Source organism: Mesitornis unicolor, unplaced genomic scaffold (genome assembly GCF_000695765.1).
Source record: "Mesitornis unicolor isolate BGI_N332 unplaced genomic scaffold, ASM69576v1 scaffold5284, whole genome shotgun sequence".
Lineage (NCBI taxonomy): Eukaryota > Metazoa > Chordata > Aves > Mesitornithiformes > Mesitornithidae > Mesitornis > Mesitornis unicolor.
In genome coordinates this window covers 25,308-40,254 of record NW_010179260.1, presented here as the reverse complement: position 1 = coordinate 40,254, position 14,947 = coordinate 25,308, and the positions used below count along the sequence as shown (strand labels likewise).

At 44.4% G+C, this 14,947-nt stretch overlaps 1 protein-coding gene across 1 annotated transcript in view; it reads right to left on the bottom strand.

The window, feature by feature from the left end:
* Positions 1–2,168: 2,168 nt before the first annotated feature.
* The window catches only part of NLK (nemo-like kinase), a 37,423-nt gene continuing 24,644 nt past the window's right edge, over positions 2,169–14,947 (bottom strand). Inside the window, 8 exon segments of the mRNA XM_010182701.1 lie at positions 2,169–4,012; positions 4,535–4,628; positions 4,993–5,191; positions 6,909–6,995; positions 10,185–10,286; positions 11,521–11,730; positions 12,055–12,140; positions 12,937–13,043. Of these exon segments, the coding sequence (XP_010181003.1) occupies positions 3,958–4,012; positions 4,535–4,628; positions 4,993–5,191; positions 6,909–6,995; positions 10,185–10,286; positions 11,521–11,730; positions 12,055–12,140; positions 12,937–13,043 (940 nt within the window). The 3' untranslated portion in view covers positions 2,169–3,957.

Sequence of the window (14,947 nt, the reverse complement as noted above, 5' to 3'; positions counted from 1 at the left end):
CCCGCCTCTAGCCCCGCCCACCGGCCCCGGCTCCAGCCCCGGCTCCCGGCCCCGTTTTCCCGTGGTTTGTACCCATTTTGCCCGTCTCGGCCACTGCCAGCAGCTGGAAGAGCCGCGGCACAGGTAACGCCCCCGCCCTGGCTGGGCCCTCCCCGACAAACAGAAAAGCTACGGGCTGTAACAACGCCTTTTTCTCATAATTCCGCACCCGGGACTGAGCTGGGTTCAAAACCCCCGATTTATTGCGCGTTACAGCAGAAGCAGGTGATGCAGCGGCTCCAATTCCACCCTTTATTGAGCACAGAAGTTGTCCAAGGTGTACACGCAGATTGTATAGCCATTATCTGCCCGATGCCGGTTTCCCCCGTTTCTCAATGTCACAAACAGTGTGAGAGCGACCAAGCGTACCTGAGCGGGATTACAGCAGTACAGGGAACAGCATTTCCCATCAAGTTACACTCGACAGAAGAACTTTAGAAAGTTACAAAGAACAAACAGTTCAAGGATCTCCAGATACTCTGTTACTAAAACAAATAAAGGGTAAAAAAGATGATTAGAAAAATTGCTACCCGGTAAATATTAAACCCAGCAGTTCGGTCAGGGGAGCGTTCACGCTCCCGGCAGGTCAGTGAAGTCCCAAATGCGCCACGAATAAACTGGCTGAAGGAGAAAAGCACTTTGTAACTTCCGTAAATGGACCGATTGGAGTCAGTCAGCGACACCTCACCACACAGCAGGAAATGGATTTTGGCAACTTACTTTTCCACAGCTGATCTTGTTTAGCTCCTTTGCATCACCTTCAAGACGTACACAGAGACCAGGCCTTCCAGCATTGGGATGCTCCTTTGACAATTTGTGAGCAATTCTGAAGTTATTCTTCGCACTCACTGCTTCTGTACTCTTCTCAAGGCACAATTAATAAAAGGAGATGCAGAAGCTGTATTTAGAGGGCTTAAAACGTACGATGACAATCGGTAATGCACCTGACATTGATGTCGACAAAGCTTAAAACTGATTAAAATGCGACTCTGAAAACCGCAAGCCCGATTTTAACCTCGTTGGGAAAGCGAGCAGCTCTGGGTGACCTCGTGATTACATCGCTCCACACGCGCACACTCGTGTTCCCTTTGCCGCAGACGGCTCTCGACAGCTCTGGCCGTCATCGCAACCGCTTGACGTCACACGTGTAAAATGCAGCTGAGGCTACAGAGAACATCACCGTCACTGGGTTTGTATACACTTGCACACACAGTTTTAGTTACGCATTTCACCAATCTCAACGACTCACTCTGCACCGTGCCTTGCCCGCCTTCACGTGGAGACGTGCTGAAAGGGAACTGTCCAAAAGACATCTTATTCTTTCTATGTTTACCATCGAGATTAACCCCTGGACCTCTAGCAATCAGCTCCAAAAAATACACTGATGCGCCATGCACTCACAAAACCAGGTGCCAGGGAGCGCTCACAAAACCGCGTGGCGAAACGAGAGGAGCCAGCGAGGGGACGGCTCGTCCGGACGCTCAGGCTCCCGCTGCCGGAGAATCTGATGAGCAGACCACGAAAAACGGCAGGGGATTAATGGCGACTACTTCAGCAACAGACGACCATGAAGCAACACTGACACCACCATCAGCAGCTCTAAAACATGTTGAAATTTAGCTCATAACAGCACGGGGACTTTTAGGGGGAGGCACACGGATGAGTCACAAACGACGTCTGTGCCTGCCCTGGGATGAGAGCGTGCGCGAAAAAGGCTCATCAGGTTATTTTTTGTGAGGTCCAGAGGCTTTAACTCTACAGTTCCACTTGTTTGATCTTTAAAAAGGCCACACTCAAACAGGGACACTTTCAGTCATATCCTGCAACACCACTGCACGTTGGATCCTTTGAAATGAAGGCGCTGGTGCTGATGAAAACTGCACGGGCTTTGCAAACTAAGAAAAATCCACCCTTGCCTGATGTCTGTCAACCTCCCAGTAAAGTGCACGTCAACTGCTTGTTTTGACTTCAGCAGCAAGTTTTGCCTTTATCCAGGATGAAGCTTAAAGAGTAAATGAACATTTTGCTGAAGAACTCGTATACGTGTGCATACACGTGCATACATACACGTGTATGTGTGTGTGTGCGTGTATGCATGCGAGTGTAATAATCAAAACCATGCCCAAAATGAGATGCAATCAACTCTCTTTACTTGTATTCTTTCAGACAGTCTTCAATCCAGATTTACAGTTAAACAAAGGTATCGGATCAGGCAGGAAATGAAGATAACGCCACTTGGTTTTCAAATGTCACATTTAATGTTTTCACCACTGTACTTCAAATCTACATTTTACAAAGTGACCAGCAAGGGTGCCACATCACTGACAACCTCTGAGATTTCACCTCTCACACCAGCGTCTCCCGGGGCTCGGTTACGCGCACACCTTGCTCACTCAAGCGGATTGAAATGCTTCAGTTGGTTTAATTCTCAGGAGCCTCATAAAAAACAAAGATATTGCACCATCTTTGTTCAGTTATTCAATGTTTGTCTCTTTCACAGCAAATAATTACTTCATTGAAGTTAAAACTTCCAAACATAACTTACTAATAGTCTCCAATTTCAGCTCAGCTCCACTCTTGTTGAAAATACTCTGCTAAATACAGATAACTTACAATAACTTTAACAGTTAATTGTCCATAACAAACACCACGGTTTTTCTCCAGACCAATGCTCAAATTTTAAGACCACCCTTCAGTATTTCTTTGTACAGGTGAAAAACAGTCTTCAATTTTCTAGTCCTGTTTTAAATACAAAAGTTGGAAGGGACATTCAAGTTTCAAGTCTCCACACTGAACTTAAAAAAAAAAAAATCATGTGGAGGTAAACAAACCAAGTTGTATACTCCAGGAGGTAGAGGCCTTCGATTTGTGTTCATATATACATATGCACAGAATTCAGTGTTCCAACAGAAAAAGAATTAGCCAAAAAGTAATAAAAGTTATTTACTACTGTGACATTTCAAGACTTCCACAGCTTCGCCTAAGGACACGAACACAATCAACGTAATTCCCTATGTGCTTTTTTTTTCCTTTTCCTTTTTTTTTTTCTCCTCTTTTTTTTTTTCTGTCAACTGTCCAGTGCAGGAAAAAATTCTCACAAAATTTCACAGACCTAAAATGTGCAAGCTAGTTTCTCTCTATACAGCAATGATGTCAGGGATCTCTGAAATTAGCCCATAAATGGAATTATTTACACACATAGAAGATGCATGCTGGGGGGTTTATGTAAGAAAGAGCAGAAAAACTTCTAATAAAAATAGATTAAATATATATATATATTTATACTGGGTAAGGAAACAGAAGTTTAGTCTCTCCTAGTCACAAACTCATTCTCTCTACTCACAACATTGGGTTTGAGAACAGCACACGTCACCACCACAGCTCTAGTGAGAAGCTATTTATACGATGTGGTCGTCAGGGGACAGCCCCACTCCCGTGGCCTCTGTCACCCGACGGGACTTCATGATTGGTCGCAGTCAAGGTTTCTGTATTCCTTAGCTTTAGAAAACCCCAAATCTTCAGGAATGGCTCGATATCAAAATGCACGTCTATCTTTTTGTACAATCTCACTTCAATAAAAAAAAAAGAAAAGAAGGGAAAAAAAAAAGAAAAAAACCAACAACCCTCCCCAAATTTGGTTCGATTCTGTTTGTTCTGAGCTGAGCCATCACAGCTGCACTAGAATTCATAAAACACGTGCAACTCTGGGTAAAATATTTTCTTCTAAAAGCACAACCACTTTACAAGATTAAAAGTCTAGTACATTTCTAAATATTATTCGTATTGTACAAGTAGTGGTTGTTAATTTAAAACTTCATTAGTAAAATTATAGTACAAGTACGATCAACCTCCAGAATTGCAAATCCCAGACTCCAGTGGAAAGCTACCCCGCGCCGTCAGTAGTCTCTGTCTCCCACTTCACTCCCAGACCAGCGGAGATGGCGGCATCTCGGAGGGCTGAGCGACCGTGGAACTGCAACGCGGGCGACACAGAAAATCAGTGCTCATTGGCAACGGCTGAGGGCCGGGACGGTGATTCCCAACCAGCACACACACACTTCATGGAAAACCAAAGAAACCACCACCAAAACCGAACCAAAACAAGTTCACACCACCACCAACAAACACTGCGCTACACTTGCTCTACTCCTCTTCCTAACGATTCTCCGTCTATCAGTCGTTAATTGCCACGCACAGTGCAGTTCTACGATCAGAATTCTAACTTGTCAATCTTGCAATTCTGACTTTCAGTCTCTACTTTTAGGCAAAAATATCACTTGAAACTTTTGCACATTTTACTGAAATGCTCAAAGAATTCATTAAAGTATTTTTAAAACGTAGCCACACACGTGCTTAAGGTATTTATGATTTTGCAGAAGTTCCCTATGGGCCTTTCCTACTCTCAGCAACTTCAAACATAAAACCATTCTGGATGTGTGAACTCTGTACTACTAATAAACGTGAATTAATATCAGATGTGATTACATACAGTTACCTAATAAAGCTCTTAAAAGCAGCAGACTGAGGGTTGATGCAGAGAGGCACTCTGTTTCCTTTCTGCTGTTCCAAAATGAACTGATGAATTATTTCTGCACATAGGAGAAAAACAAAACACACCGTAACGTTAGCGCTTTTTGCTTCAGTAACACGCAACGCAGTCTGGAGGAAAATACAGCTTCCTTTTAATGAAAGTGCATTCTAGTAAGGAATAAAGGTTTGAAACCCATAGACTCCTCCGTGTCAGCTAACACGTGTGGTATTACGTTATGGCAGAACATTCACAAGCAATTCTGGTCTTTCAGTGAGAAGAAATTATTTCCAGTAGCTCCTGTGGGATAAGCCCCAAGAGCAGAAGGCCCCGGGTTAGTACCTGCACCCAGACTGCACGTCCCAGGGACCGAGTGCTGCAGGACGGAGCAGATCCGTGCGGACGCAGAGGCAACCACCACTCACCTTTCACCTGCCGCACAGAACTGAGGTTCTTCTCAAAAGTGTCATCGAATTTGGGGTTAGTGATGGGTTCAAAATCACTGGTATAGACTCTTCCAGTAGATGTGGAAAAACAACATTTACACATACAGGTGTGGTATCGCAACCGCCCTTCGTCGAGATACGGGTGGGCTAAGGCATCCTTAGCAGATATCCTTTTGGACTGATGTGGTGCGTTTGAAGAAAAGGAAGAAAAAGAGTTAGAACATTTTCAGAGGTATTGAAACAGTGCACAGAATGCTTATCCATCAGTTAATTCTGGATTGTTCTATAAATGCCTAACGACATCAAAGGATCACTGCAGGTCAGAGAACGTTTCAGCTCCGCAAGCTTTGCCACTAGGGGGAAGGTTTTGCTCAAAAACAAGCGGCTTTGCTAGGATGACATTGACCTTTCCTACGACAGCTAAAGATAGAAAATGCTGCTGATATGATTTTTGGAAAGATGTATTTCAATGATTACTTTCTCCAGATAACCTTAAAACTATCACTCCTCCAGTAAATCAAGACAAGCCCAAAGAATTTAAAGCTAGCACACACAGCGCTTGGTAGGTCCACACTCCGCAAAAGATTTGAATGATCGCTCGAGTACGTATTTAAAGTGAAACAAATTCAAGCACCACTGATAACAGAATAATTCAGATTATGGCATCTGGAGCTCCGAGAAATGCTTTTACACATCGAGTTTCAGAAAGCAAGCGGCGAAGGCAGCGCAGGCACGAAGCGGCCAGAGCAACGGGTTAGGTTATGAAGTCTGCTCCCACACGACGGAGACGTTTTAGTGCATAACTCAGGTAAAGCGCTCAGTCCAACACCACCTCGTCAGCAAAGGAGAACACTGCCTGCTTCTAAAGAACTGCAGACAGAAACGCTGCTGCAAATGCCGGGTGTCATGGAGTCTGTTACAGGTGAATGTAAAAACAGCAACGGAACGCAGCAGAGAACAAGTCACTTGCTCAAAGATACAGAGCAAAAGCAGTGGCAAAGCTCAAAGTGCAACCCAACTGCCGCAATTCCCAGGAGAATTTTTAGATTAAAGTCACCTGCTCTAAAGGACTGTCCTGATTCTTTAAAAAAACAAACCCACATTTATTTAAATGTGATTTGGGAATAACAGTATCCTGAGTGTGGAGGGAGCTCGACAGGAACAAAATTAGGTTTGTTTACGTGGAAATTACGATTTAACTCTTTATGTTTTTGTTCAGTAAAGCGATCTTAAGGTTTAAAAAGATTAAATCAAAAGGAGCTGTCTTCTGAGCACTTTATCAATCACAAGCCTCCTCCTCTGCAGTTCAGTCCATTTGTCTACTTCTCATGTGAAAAGTTAGGGATTTCCCTGTAAAGACGAAATGGGTAAGATCATCGATTCAGGTATCACATTTTCTAGAGACAATTTCGCAAGGTGAGCCCAAGAGATGGAATCCAAAATCCACGGCAGCAGATTTTCATTAGGAAAGCAGATGCTCAGTGGAAACAGGATCCTGTTACGTGACTGCGTGGATGCAGGAGGAATTTTGTGTGTGTTGCAAGACCCTGAACGCCCACGCGTCTCTAATTAGAGCTGCATCAAAGTATCTGCTGCTCTGCTACCTACACCTCGCTAGGAAAAGACAGCGTGATTCACCAACACCCGCGTCTGCTGCCTTTGGTGTCGCCTTCTTCAAAAGACCACTGGATTTTAACTGCGAAACCCCCACTCCAGGGGGAATTATTCGACCAATTATAAGAAGATACTTTTATGTCTTTTACAGACCCAAAAGAAATGCAATGTAGGAGAAAACCCGGTTAAAGCAGCCCTTTACTTAAAATATTCATTTAAGTAGCAGACAACAAAAGCCGTTAAAACAAAAAGTATTAGAAATAACGTGGAATGATACTTACTGGATCAAAGACCAACATTCTGCAAAGGAGATGAACTGCTTCATGCGTAGCCTGACTGGAGAGCGTATATAGGACAGGAAGGGATGGCTGTGGGGAAACAGGAGAAAGAAAGCGCAGAGTTGTCCTGTCACATCCATCAGCACCGACACCGCTGCAGCCGCTTTACAGCCACCAAGGACAAAGTTCTTGTGCGAAGGGACATGCGCTGCCCAACAAAACCACAGCCGCTATCACAAAACTCAGCAACTGCCGCAGAGCTCTAACCGGTCCTTTCCCTTCGAGCAGACGTAATCCCCGGACCAATCTATATTTTTTAAGTTTTATTTTTTCTATATAGACACCACTCTAAGCTGTAGCTGCTCAGGGGTTTGATTAAACTCATCATTTCCAGTATTTCATTTTTCTGATCTCAGTCACCGCCAAATTATGGATTACTTTGCTTTTCCTTACCCAGACGATCCATATCTAACTGGCAGTGACATGGAGCACAATTAAAATGACCTTCAGGCACCCAGCATTTTACATAGAGATAAATAGGCCACGGCTGAAGGACTGGGGGAAGGGAAAGGGGCATTCTCAGGGCATCAGCCATGGGGGTGAATGAAGCTGGGGGAGCTCTGGGTACCCCCACAAACCCAGCCCTGCAGACCCTTTTCCTGCCGTATTTCCCCCGTTTGCTCACGAGCACAAGAGCTTGAAAGTTTCCAGTTTTGGTTGAGAGTGAAAAAACCCCAGGGTACAAATACCCAGGCAAAGATGGATTTTACCAACGGGGCCACCCAGCCCGTGCTGGGATTGCGAGCGTGAGCCCTTCCCGCAGCCGGGGTGAGCCCAAATCCCGGCAGCTCGTGGTGCTACGTGCGGGGGCTGCGGAGCTGCGGGCGCAGAGACAACGGCTGCTCTCCTCATCATAATTTAACACGATTTTACCCAACATCTGACAACTTCTAACTGCAGACGCACTCTGTAGCCTGAAAGGCTCCTCTGACTCTGGAATTAAACGTTATCACTAAGGCAGCAAAACGCAAAGACAACTCCTGTCCCCATGGTCCTAACACGCGGGAAGAAGTGTGCCTCGAGCAGATCAAAATGAAAAAGATTCATCAACAACAGCATTCATTGCATGCCAATCATTTTAAAGCATCAGCTATAAATGGAACAGGCTTCAAAGGTGTTTTCTATAAAGCCCCAACAACGCCAGTTTCCAAAATCCAGTAAAACACTTTCCTGCTTAATCGACATTATTCCTACTCCTGTCAGCTCAGGGAAGGGCAGCAGAGTGCCCCACAGCCAAGTCTGCAAACCAAGGGAACGGTTACTGCTCTGAAGGGAACGGGAAAAAGAAGAGGAAGATGAGGGAAAGGAAACCTCAATTTCCACCCTGGGTCTGGACCATCGGCTCGGGGCGCGCTGTGAGCGGCTTTATCAAGGCACCTCAATGCGAAGTAGAAGTTTTAACTACAAACCTGACAAAGAAGCCTATGTAGTGTGTAAATTTTCGTTATGCCAACACACGGTGGGGTGGGTTTTTTTTTTTAATCAGAAACTTGATGATTAATCTATTTTTACAAAGCAGCAAAATGCTCTACCCCTTCACTCCTACTACGCTCACCTACATCGACTAAAAATAGTTTGTGCGACAAAGTAATCACCAGTTTACAACTTGGTTTTCTCTCCCTATTAATCTAATTAAGAAACTGGTAACATTTAGCTATTTATAACCAGCAAAATCTCCATTTTAAAAGATGAAAAGCCATGAATTTGCATTCAGACACGGAGAAGTGGAGAACAGAGAAGCACACTAAAGAACTCCACCAGACACACTGTGACCCCTATTTCCAACTTGCAAACGAGCCACCAGCCCGAGACTGTTCAGCACTCTGGAAATGCCAAGCGATTATCAAATTTTCACTACTTAAAATCAAAGTATTCTATAAAGTATCTGGATGTATTCACAGGCTGTTACATAATTTTATATAGGAAGTATAGCGATGTATTTCTCACAGCTTCAATCACTGTAAAACTTTTTTAAAACATCTCAAACCTTGAAAGTGCAGGACTACGTGCTTAAAAGTTACAACTCTTCTAGCAGGCGACAGCAAAGAAATAGACTTGATTTGTTTTAAAAGTGGTAGAGAAATTCTTTAGGAAATCTTCCTTTTACTAATGCTAAAAGAAAAAAAAACCTGTCACAAAATGGAACAGAGAGAACTTGATGCAGTGAATCAAAATGATCTTAAAGGTCTTCTCCAACCTCAATGGCTCTGATGCTATGAGAAGTGCCAGGGAGGCAGAACTCCCACGTGTTAATAACACAGCAGAATATAGACTCATTTCTATGGTAACTACTATTGCTGTGAGTAGACATTTGAGAAATGACTTCAACATGCAGAAAATAAAGAGGCAAACTTAACTACTGGAAAGATCCGATGTATCAACATGTACAGGTTATTAATTTCATTAATTTTTACTATCTAGCAATCATTAGAATGACCACATTGGGTGGACACACTGCTTTACACTGCACTGTGGATCCCTGCACGAGCATTTCCTCCTGTCTATTAACAGCACATTTCATTTGCCCTCTTTATTGCCCGGTCAGCAAGGTGACACCATCCCGTCTCTTCTCTCTGGGGTTTTTTTAAACTAACTTTTGCTTCAGATACACTGAATGTTGTAGCTCACTTTTCAGTGTCTTGCTAAGCCTTTCACGAACAGCTCAGGTCAGTGCAGGGATGGGTGATGGGACCATTTGGTGCTGGCTAAGGGGCAATTTCCCTGCCTAACGCCCTTGATCCCTCGGTACAGGAGTCCCTCTGGGGCGTTCTGAACTAGGCCGTCAATTTTAATTTACATCTCTTGCCAGTATTATCACTTACATTTAACATCTTCATTCAAAACAGCTCTCAAAACACAAAAAAAGGAGACTTTCACCTGTATCACCAACTCAAGCAATACGTACGAGACAGATGCCAGAAATGCACTTTACTGGTGAAACCCGCCGTGCCTCCGCACTCGTGTGAGCGACCACACCATTAACCCACCCCACACCACCGCCAGCAGCTCAGCCTGGTTTGCAGGCAGAGACAGCGCTGAGGTCAAGCGTCCAAGCGCAGTATTTGGGAACAAACGCACTGTGAGAATTTAATCGAGATGTGAAACGCCGCGATGGCACAGCAGCAGCATCCCGCCCGAGGAAATCCTCTCTCGCGGGGGCTGACTGAAGGGTTGTTTGTCTTGACCACGTGTGGACAGGGCAGGAACGCACAGCCGTACCTGTTTATGAGGACCCCTGAGTATATGTGCCTTGGCGCCTTCGCACGCCGTCCGCATTGCTTCCAGCGACGGCGTTCCCAACAGGTCTGTGATCAAATCCAGCTGCAGGGGCAGAACACGCACATTTCAGAGCTCTGACACACGCTCGTACATTTGACCACGACAGCAGATTCTTAAGGTAGCGTAAATTGCATTTAACCATTGTTTTACAAATGGTACATTACAAATACTAACATATACATTTAGCAGATAGCAAATACAAACATTTGTAATTTCACTGAAAAAATCCCCTGACAGAAGCTGATTTTCAAGGCTGGGAGCTATTCTTGCTCGCAGGTTTAGTGAAGTATTTTACTGCAATTCACATAATAAGAAAATCATGAAGTACTGTTAACGGTGCGTTACTCGTTCTAAAACCCAAATAGTCTCAACTGAATGCAAACCAACACACCACACAAAATTACCCTAAAAACCAGGTCAACTTTGTAAACCATTCTACTGCACAGGGATAATAAAAGAGCTAGGAACTCTTGTGTAACTTTGTACAACTTTTCAACCAAATAAAGTGAATGCCATCCACATAACATGGTTTTATCACCACGGCTGTACCACCTTTGCCTTATCTCAGTAAAATGCTCCAGCAGGCTTCGGTATTGCAGCAGATTACACAGGATTACAAGGAAATACACATTTCAAAATGTTAATACCGTTAATAACCACTACTTTTATTACAGTCTGGAAGCTACCACTGCAGTGTTTCAAAGTAGCTTTGTTTTTCGCCTGTGTGTGAACCAAACCAAACCAAAGACCGAGGCTCACAACGCATCAGTACAACCGATTCACAGAATCACAGAATCACAGAATCACAGAACGTTAGGGATTGGAAGGGACCTCCAAAGCTCATCCAGTCCAATCCCCCTGCCGGAGCAGGAACACCCAGATGAGGTTACACAGGAAGGCGTCCAGGCGGGTTTTGAATGTCTGCAGAGAAGGAGACTCCACAACCTCTCTGGGCAGCCTGGGCCAGGGCTCTGTCACCCTCACTGAGAAGAAGTTTCTTCTCCAATTGAAGTGGAACCTCCTGTGTTCCAGTTTGTGTCCGTTACCCCTTGTCCTATCATTGTTTGTCACCGAGAAGAGCCTGGCTCCATCCTCGTGACACTCACCCTTGAAATATTTCTAAACATGAATGAGGTCTCCCCTCAGTCTCCTCTTCTGCAAACTAAAGAGCCCCAGCTCCCTCAGCCGCTCCTCATAAGGGAGATGCTCCACTCCCTTAATCAACTTTAGGGGAATTACGCAGCAGGAAACCTGTGAAGTGGAAATGCAATGATACCTGTTGGATGGGACTCTGTGCCTGAAACAATATCCTTCGCCCAAGTAACTCTGCAAAGATGCAGCCTACAGACCAGATGTCGATGGCATTGCTGTAGTGACGGCTGCCCATCAGGATTTCTGGAGCTCGGTAATACTGAGTGACCACTTCCTGAGTCATGTGGCGAGATTCATCTAACTCTTCCACCCTGGCCAATCCAAAATCACAAATCTAAATTGAGAAGGCAAATAAAAAAATTAAAATAACCAAAACATTTAATGCATTTCAAATAGGTAACCTCCTGGTAATGAAGCAGGAAATCCCAAAACAGCATTTAAATAAATCAATCTGAGGTAACTGCACAAGCAAGGGAGAGGGGAATAGGAAGAAGTTACGCTACTTGATTCCACATCCATTTAAAATGTCTACAGTTTTATCTGAAATCACGTCACATTTTTAGTTGGCATTATAATATTTATAATCTAGAAGATTTTAAAACTTTTCACTAGAAAAGTAACAATACAGATGTACATTTTCAATAAATTTAAGTAGCACCTTAAGAACACAGTTGCTGTTCACAAGTAGGTTCCCTGGTTTAATGTCTCGATGTAAAATGCCAGCAGAATGTAGATATTTCAGACCTGAAATATTAAACAAAATTCAAATAAGTAACACTTTCACTTTGAGAAGGAGGCTAAGGCTGACAGCGTCTTCCTGGAGGGGATCAGCAAAGACTCAGCCGTTGGCTCATTTCTCACACGATTCCAACGTCTCATCTCTGGTCCACACGCAGTCACCCCATGAAAGGGTAAAACTTGTGGATGCACAAACTGGGCAGAGCAAGTCCTGCCTTAGGTGGGGACAGTCACAGACACCGAGCGGTTTCCTAAATCCAGGTGTCCTTTCTGTGCCCTGAGGGCTGCTAAAACACCCTCCCTGCCACTGAAGCAGCCTTTGCAGCTGAGCCCAAGTCTTGCCGCCTCTACCCACGACGATGACGGCAAAAGGGTAAAACTTGTGGATGCACAAACTGGGCAGAGCAAGTCCTGCCTTAGGTGGGGACAGTCACAGACACCGAGCGGTTTCCTAAATCCAGGTGTCCTTTCTGTGCCCTGAGGGCTGCTAAAACACCCTCCCTGCCACTGAAGCAGCCTTTGCAGCTGAGCCCAAGTCTTGCCGCCTCTACCCACGACGATGACGGCAGGCAGCAGGCCTGCCATATTCTTACAACAGGATTAATTAATTAATTGACTAATAATTAATTAATAATTAATGTTTGCTAGTCATAACATACTATTTCAGAATATTAAATAAAAAGAACAAGTTTCCCATGGGAAACTTGTTCAAGATGAGGGCGCCTCTTGAGGATAAACATTAAGAAACAGAAAAAAATAAATAGTACATTATTTTCATTAAATTTAAAAGAAGAAAAATTACCTCTCAAAATCTGGTAAAGAAAAACTTTGACATGATCCGAGCTGAGTGGCTGAGGAGAGACGATAATCTTATGGAGGTCGCTCTGCATCAACTCCGTGACAACGTATCTTCAGTTCATCAGTTAAGGCAAAAGCAGAAAGTCCGGCACAAAACCTCTTGAAACATTTACTCTAACTCCTAGAAATGTGAGCGCTCACAGGTCAGAGCTATCCAGTAAAAACGAACAAAGCCTCTTCAGAGGTCAAGACTCCAGACTCTTACAAGAATGAAAATAAAAAGCGGGTTGTGAAAGAAGACAGATTACTCAGTAAAGCAGTGTTTGCGTTAAGGAAGTTGTTACAGAATTATTCCAGAGTCAGAAAACAAAATAAAATCTTAATATAATTAGTGGCATCTTGAAACCTTTATTTTTTTCCTTAAGGCTGGTGAGCCACAAGTTACAAACAAGCAAAGGAGCATCTCCATGGTGCACACAGCAGCACGCTTCAGCGGGCGGTGGGAGCCGGTGAAATGCGGTCACCGAAGGGCCCGTGCAGGCTGCTCCACCAACACCTGCACCTCCCTAAACCGACCCCACTGGTCAATGTAATTTGGTTGTAATAATAATGAAGCAAGTCGGCTTCAGCAGAAGCCTGTACTTGTTCTTACCATTACCAGCCATTACCTGGCACAGGTCAAGTGGCACTTACAACATCTAGAGGAACTTGGGCTTTCTTTCATCTCTACCTAATCAATGTTCTCCTGCCATCTGCTGCTCTGCAAACCCTGTCCAGCCAAATCCCTGTCAGCCCAATTGTTCAGCTGCCACCAGCACAGCACACAAAGAACAAATTTATAAACTAAATACCGACGACTCTTACTAAAAGACCCTGAAATTAAAACTGCACTCATAAAGAATTCATAAAGAGAAAATCCAACCCTGCAGCACCAGAATTTCCAGTCCTCTAATTTCTCGTTTCCTTTTGCAAAGGCTCTCTTAAATATTTATATCAGCCTTTTAAAATTCTGGTTTTTACTTTATAGCGGCAACAAATCTTTACATCTCATTTTTTTATGTAAAATACTAAAAAAAAAAAAATCCCAAAGCATTACTCGGCACTTTATTACGATAAGATTTTTGTTTTGCTGTGCCACAAATCCTCCTAAATCTCAAACCCGAGCGTAATGTCTCCCAGATGTCTCCACTAGTTGCCATGCCAACTAAAGCAGCTTAAATTAAAGGAGGGCCTGAAATGGCACCTGCAGCACCCCAGGTCTCTGTGCGTTAACTGGAGCTCTGGGCCGGGCTCCGAGCTCCGTTCACGTGCGCAGCGCTGTCCGATCGCTGCCTCTCCATCATTTCATGAGGGTCTGTAACCGCGAGCGAAGCAGCCTTGGGTGACAAACGGGACGGCTCCTTAAACGGCCGCTGCCCAAATGGGTCCATGGCTTCGCTCCGGCCGCCGCTGGAAATGTCGAGCAAACCCAAACCACAAACCCCACGGGATTTCCACCAACCACTCGGGTACCCGTCCTTTTCGGTTTTAAGTCAAACCATAAGATAAGCTGGCTACGAGGTGGTCACTGGAGCTGTAATCTGCAGCTAAGCTGAACATTACTACCAGATAAAAATTGCTCCTGACAGCAGTAATTAGTTAAGTAGCTGTATAAAATTAGAACTACAAATGTACCAATTTGCTGCAGAATAATTATCGAGGCAAATGCACGGCACAAGAGCTTCACTCACTCTGCGGACTGGGAGAGTGCTGAGCTGGTGCCTTCCACAGAGCGACAGCAGATTTTAAAAAGGAATGAAGTGCACTCGTGGCGTGGTTGCTCATCAGGACTCGGATCCTCCTGCGTCAGGTCCCTGCATACCTCAAAACTTAACTCCACGGACTGGAGTTTTGGGCAGAGGAGAGGACTCTGTGCACAGGTTCTGGGGTAGGTGGATGAGGTGGATGCTAACAGTGCAGTGGAGGGGTCTGTCTGCACCACACGGTGAGAAACAGGCTTTTTTTTTAAAAAAAAA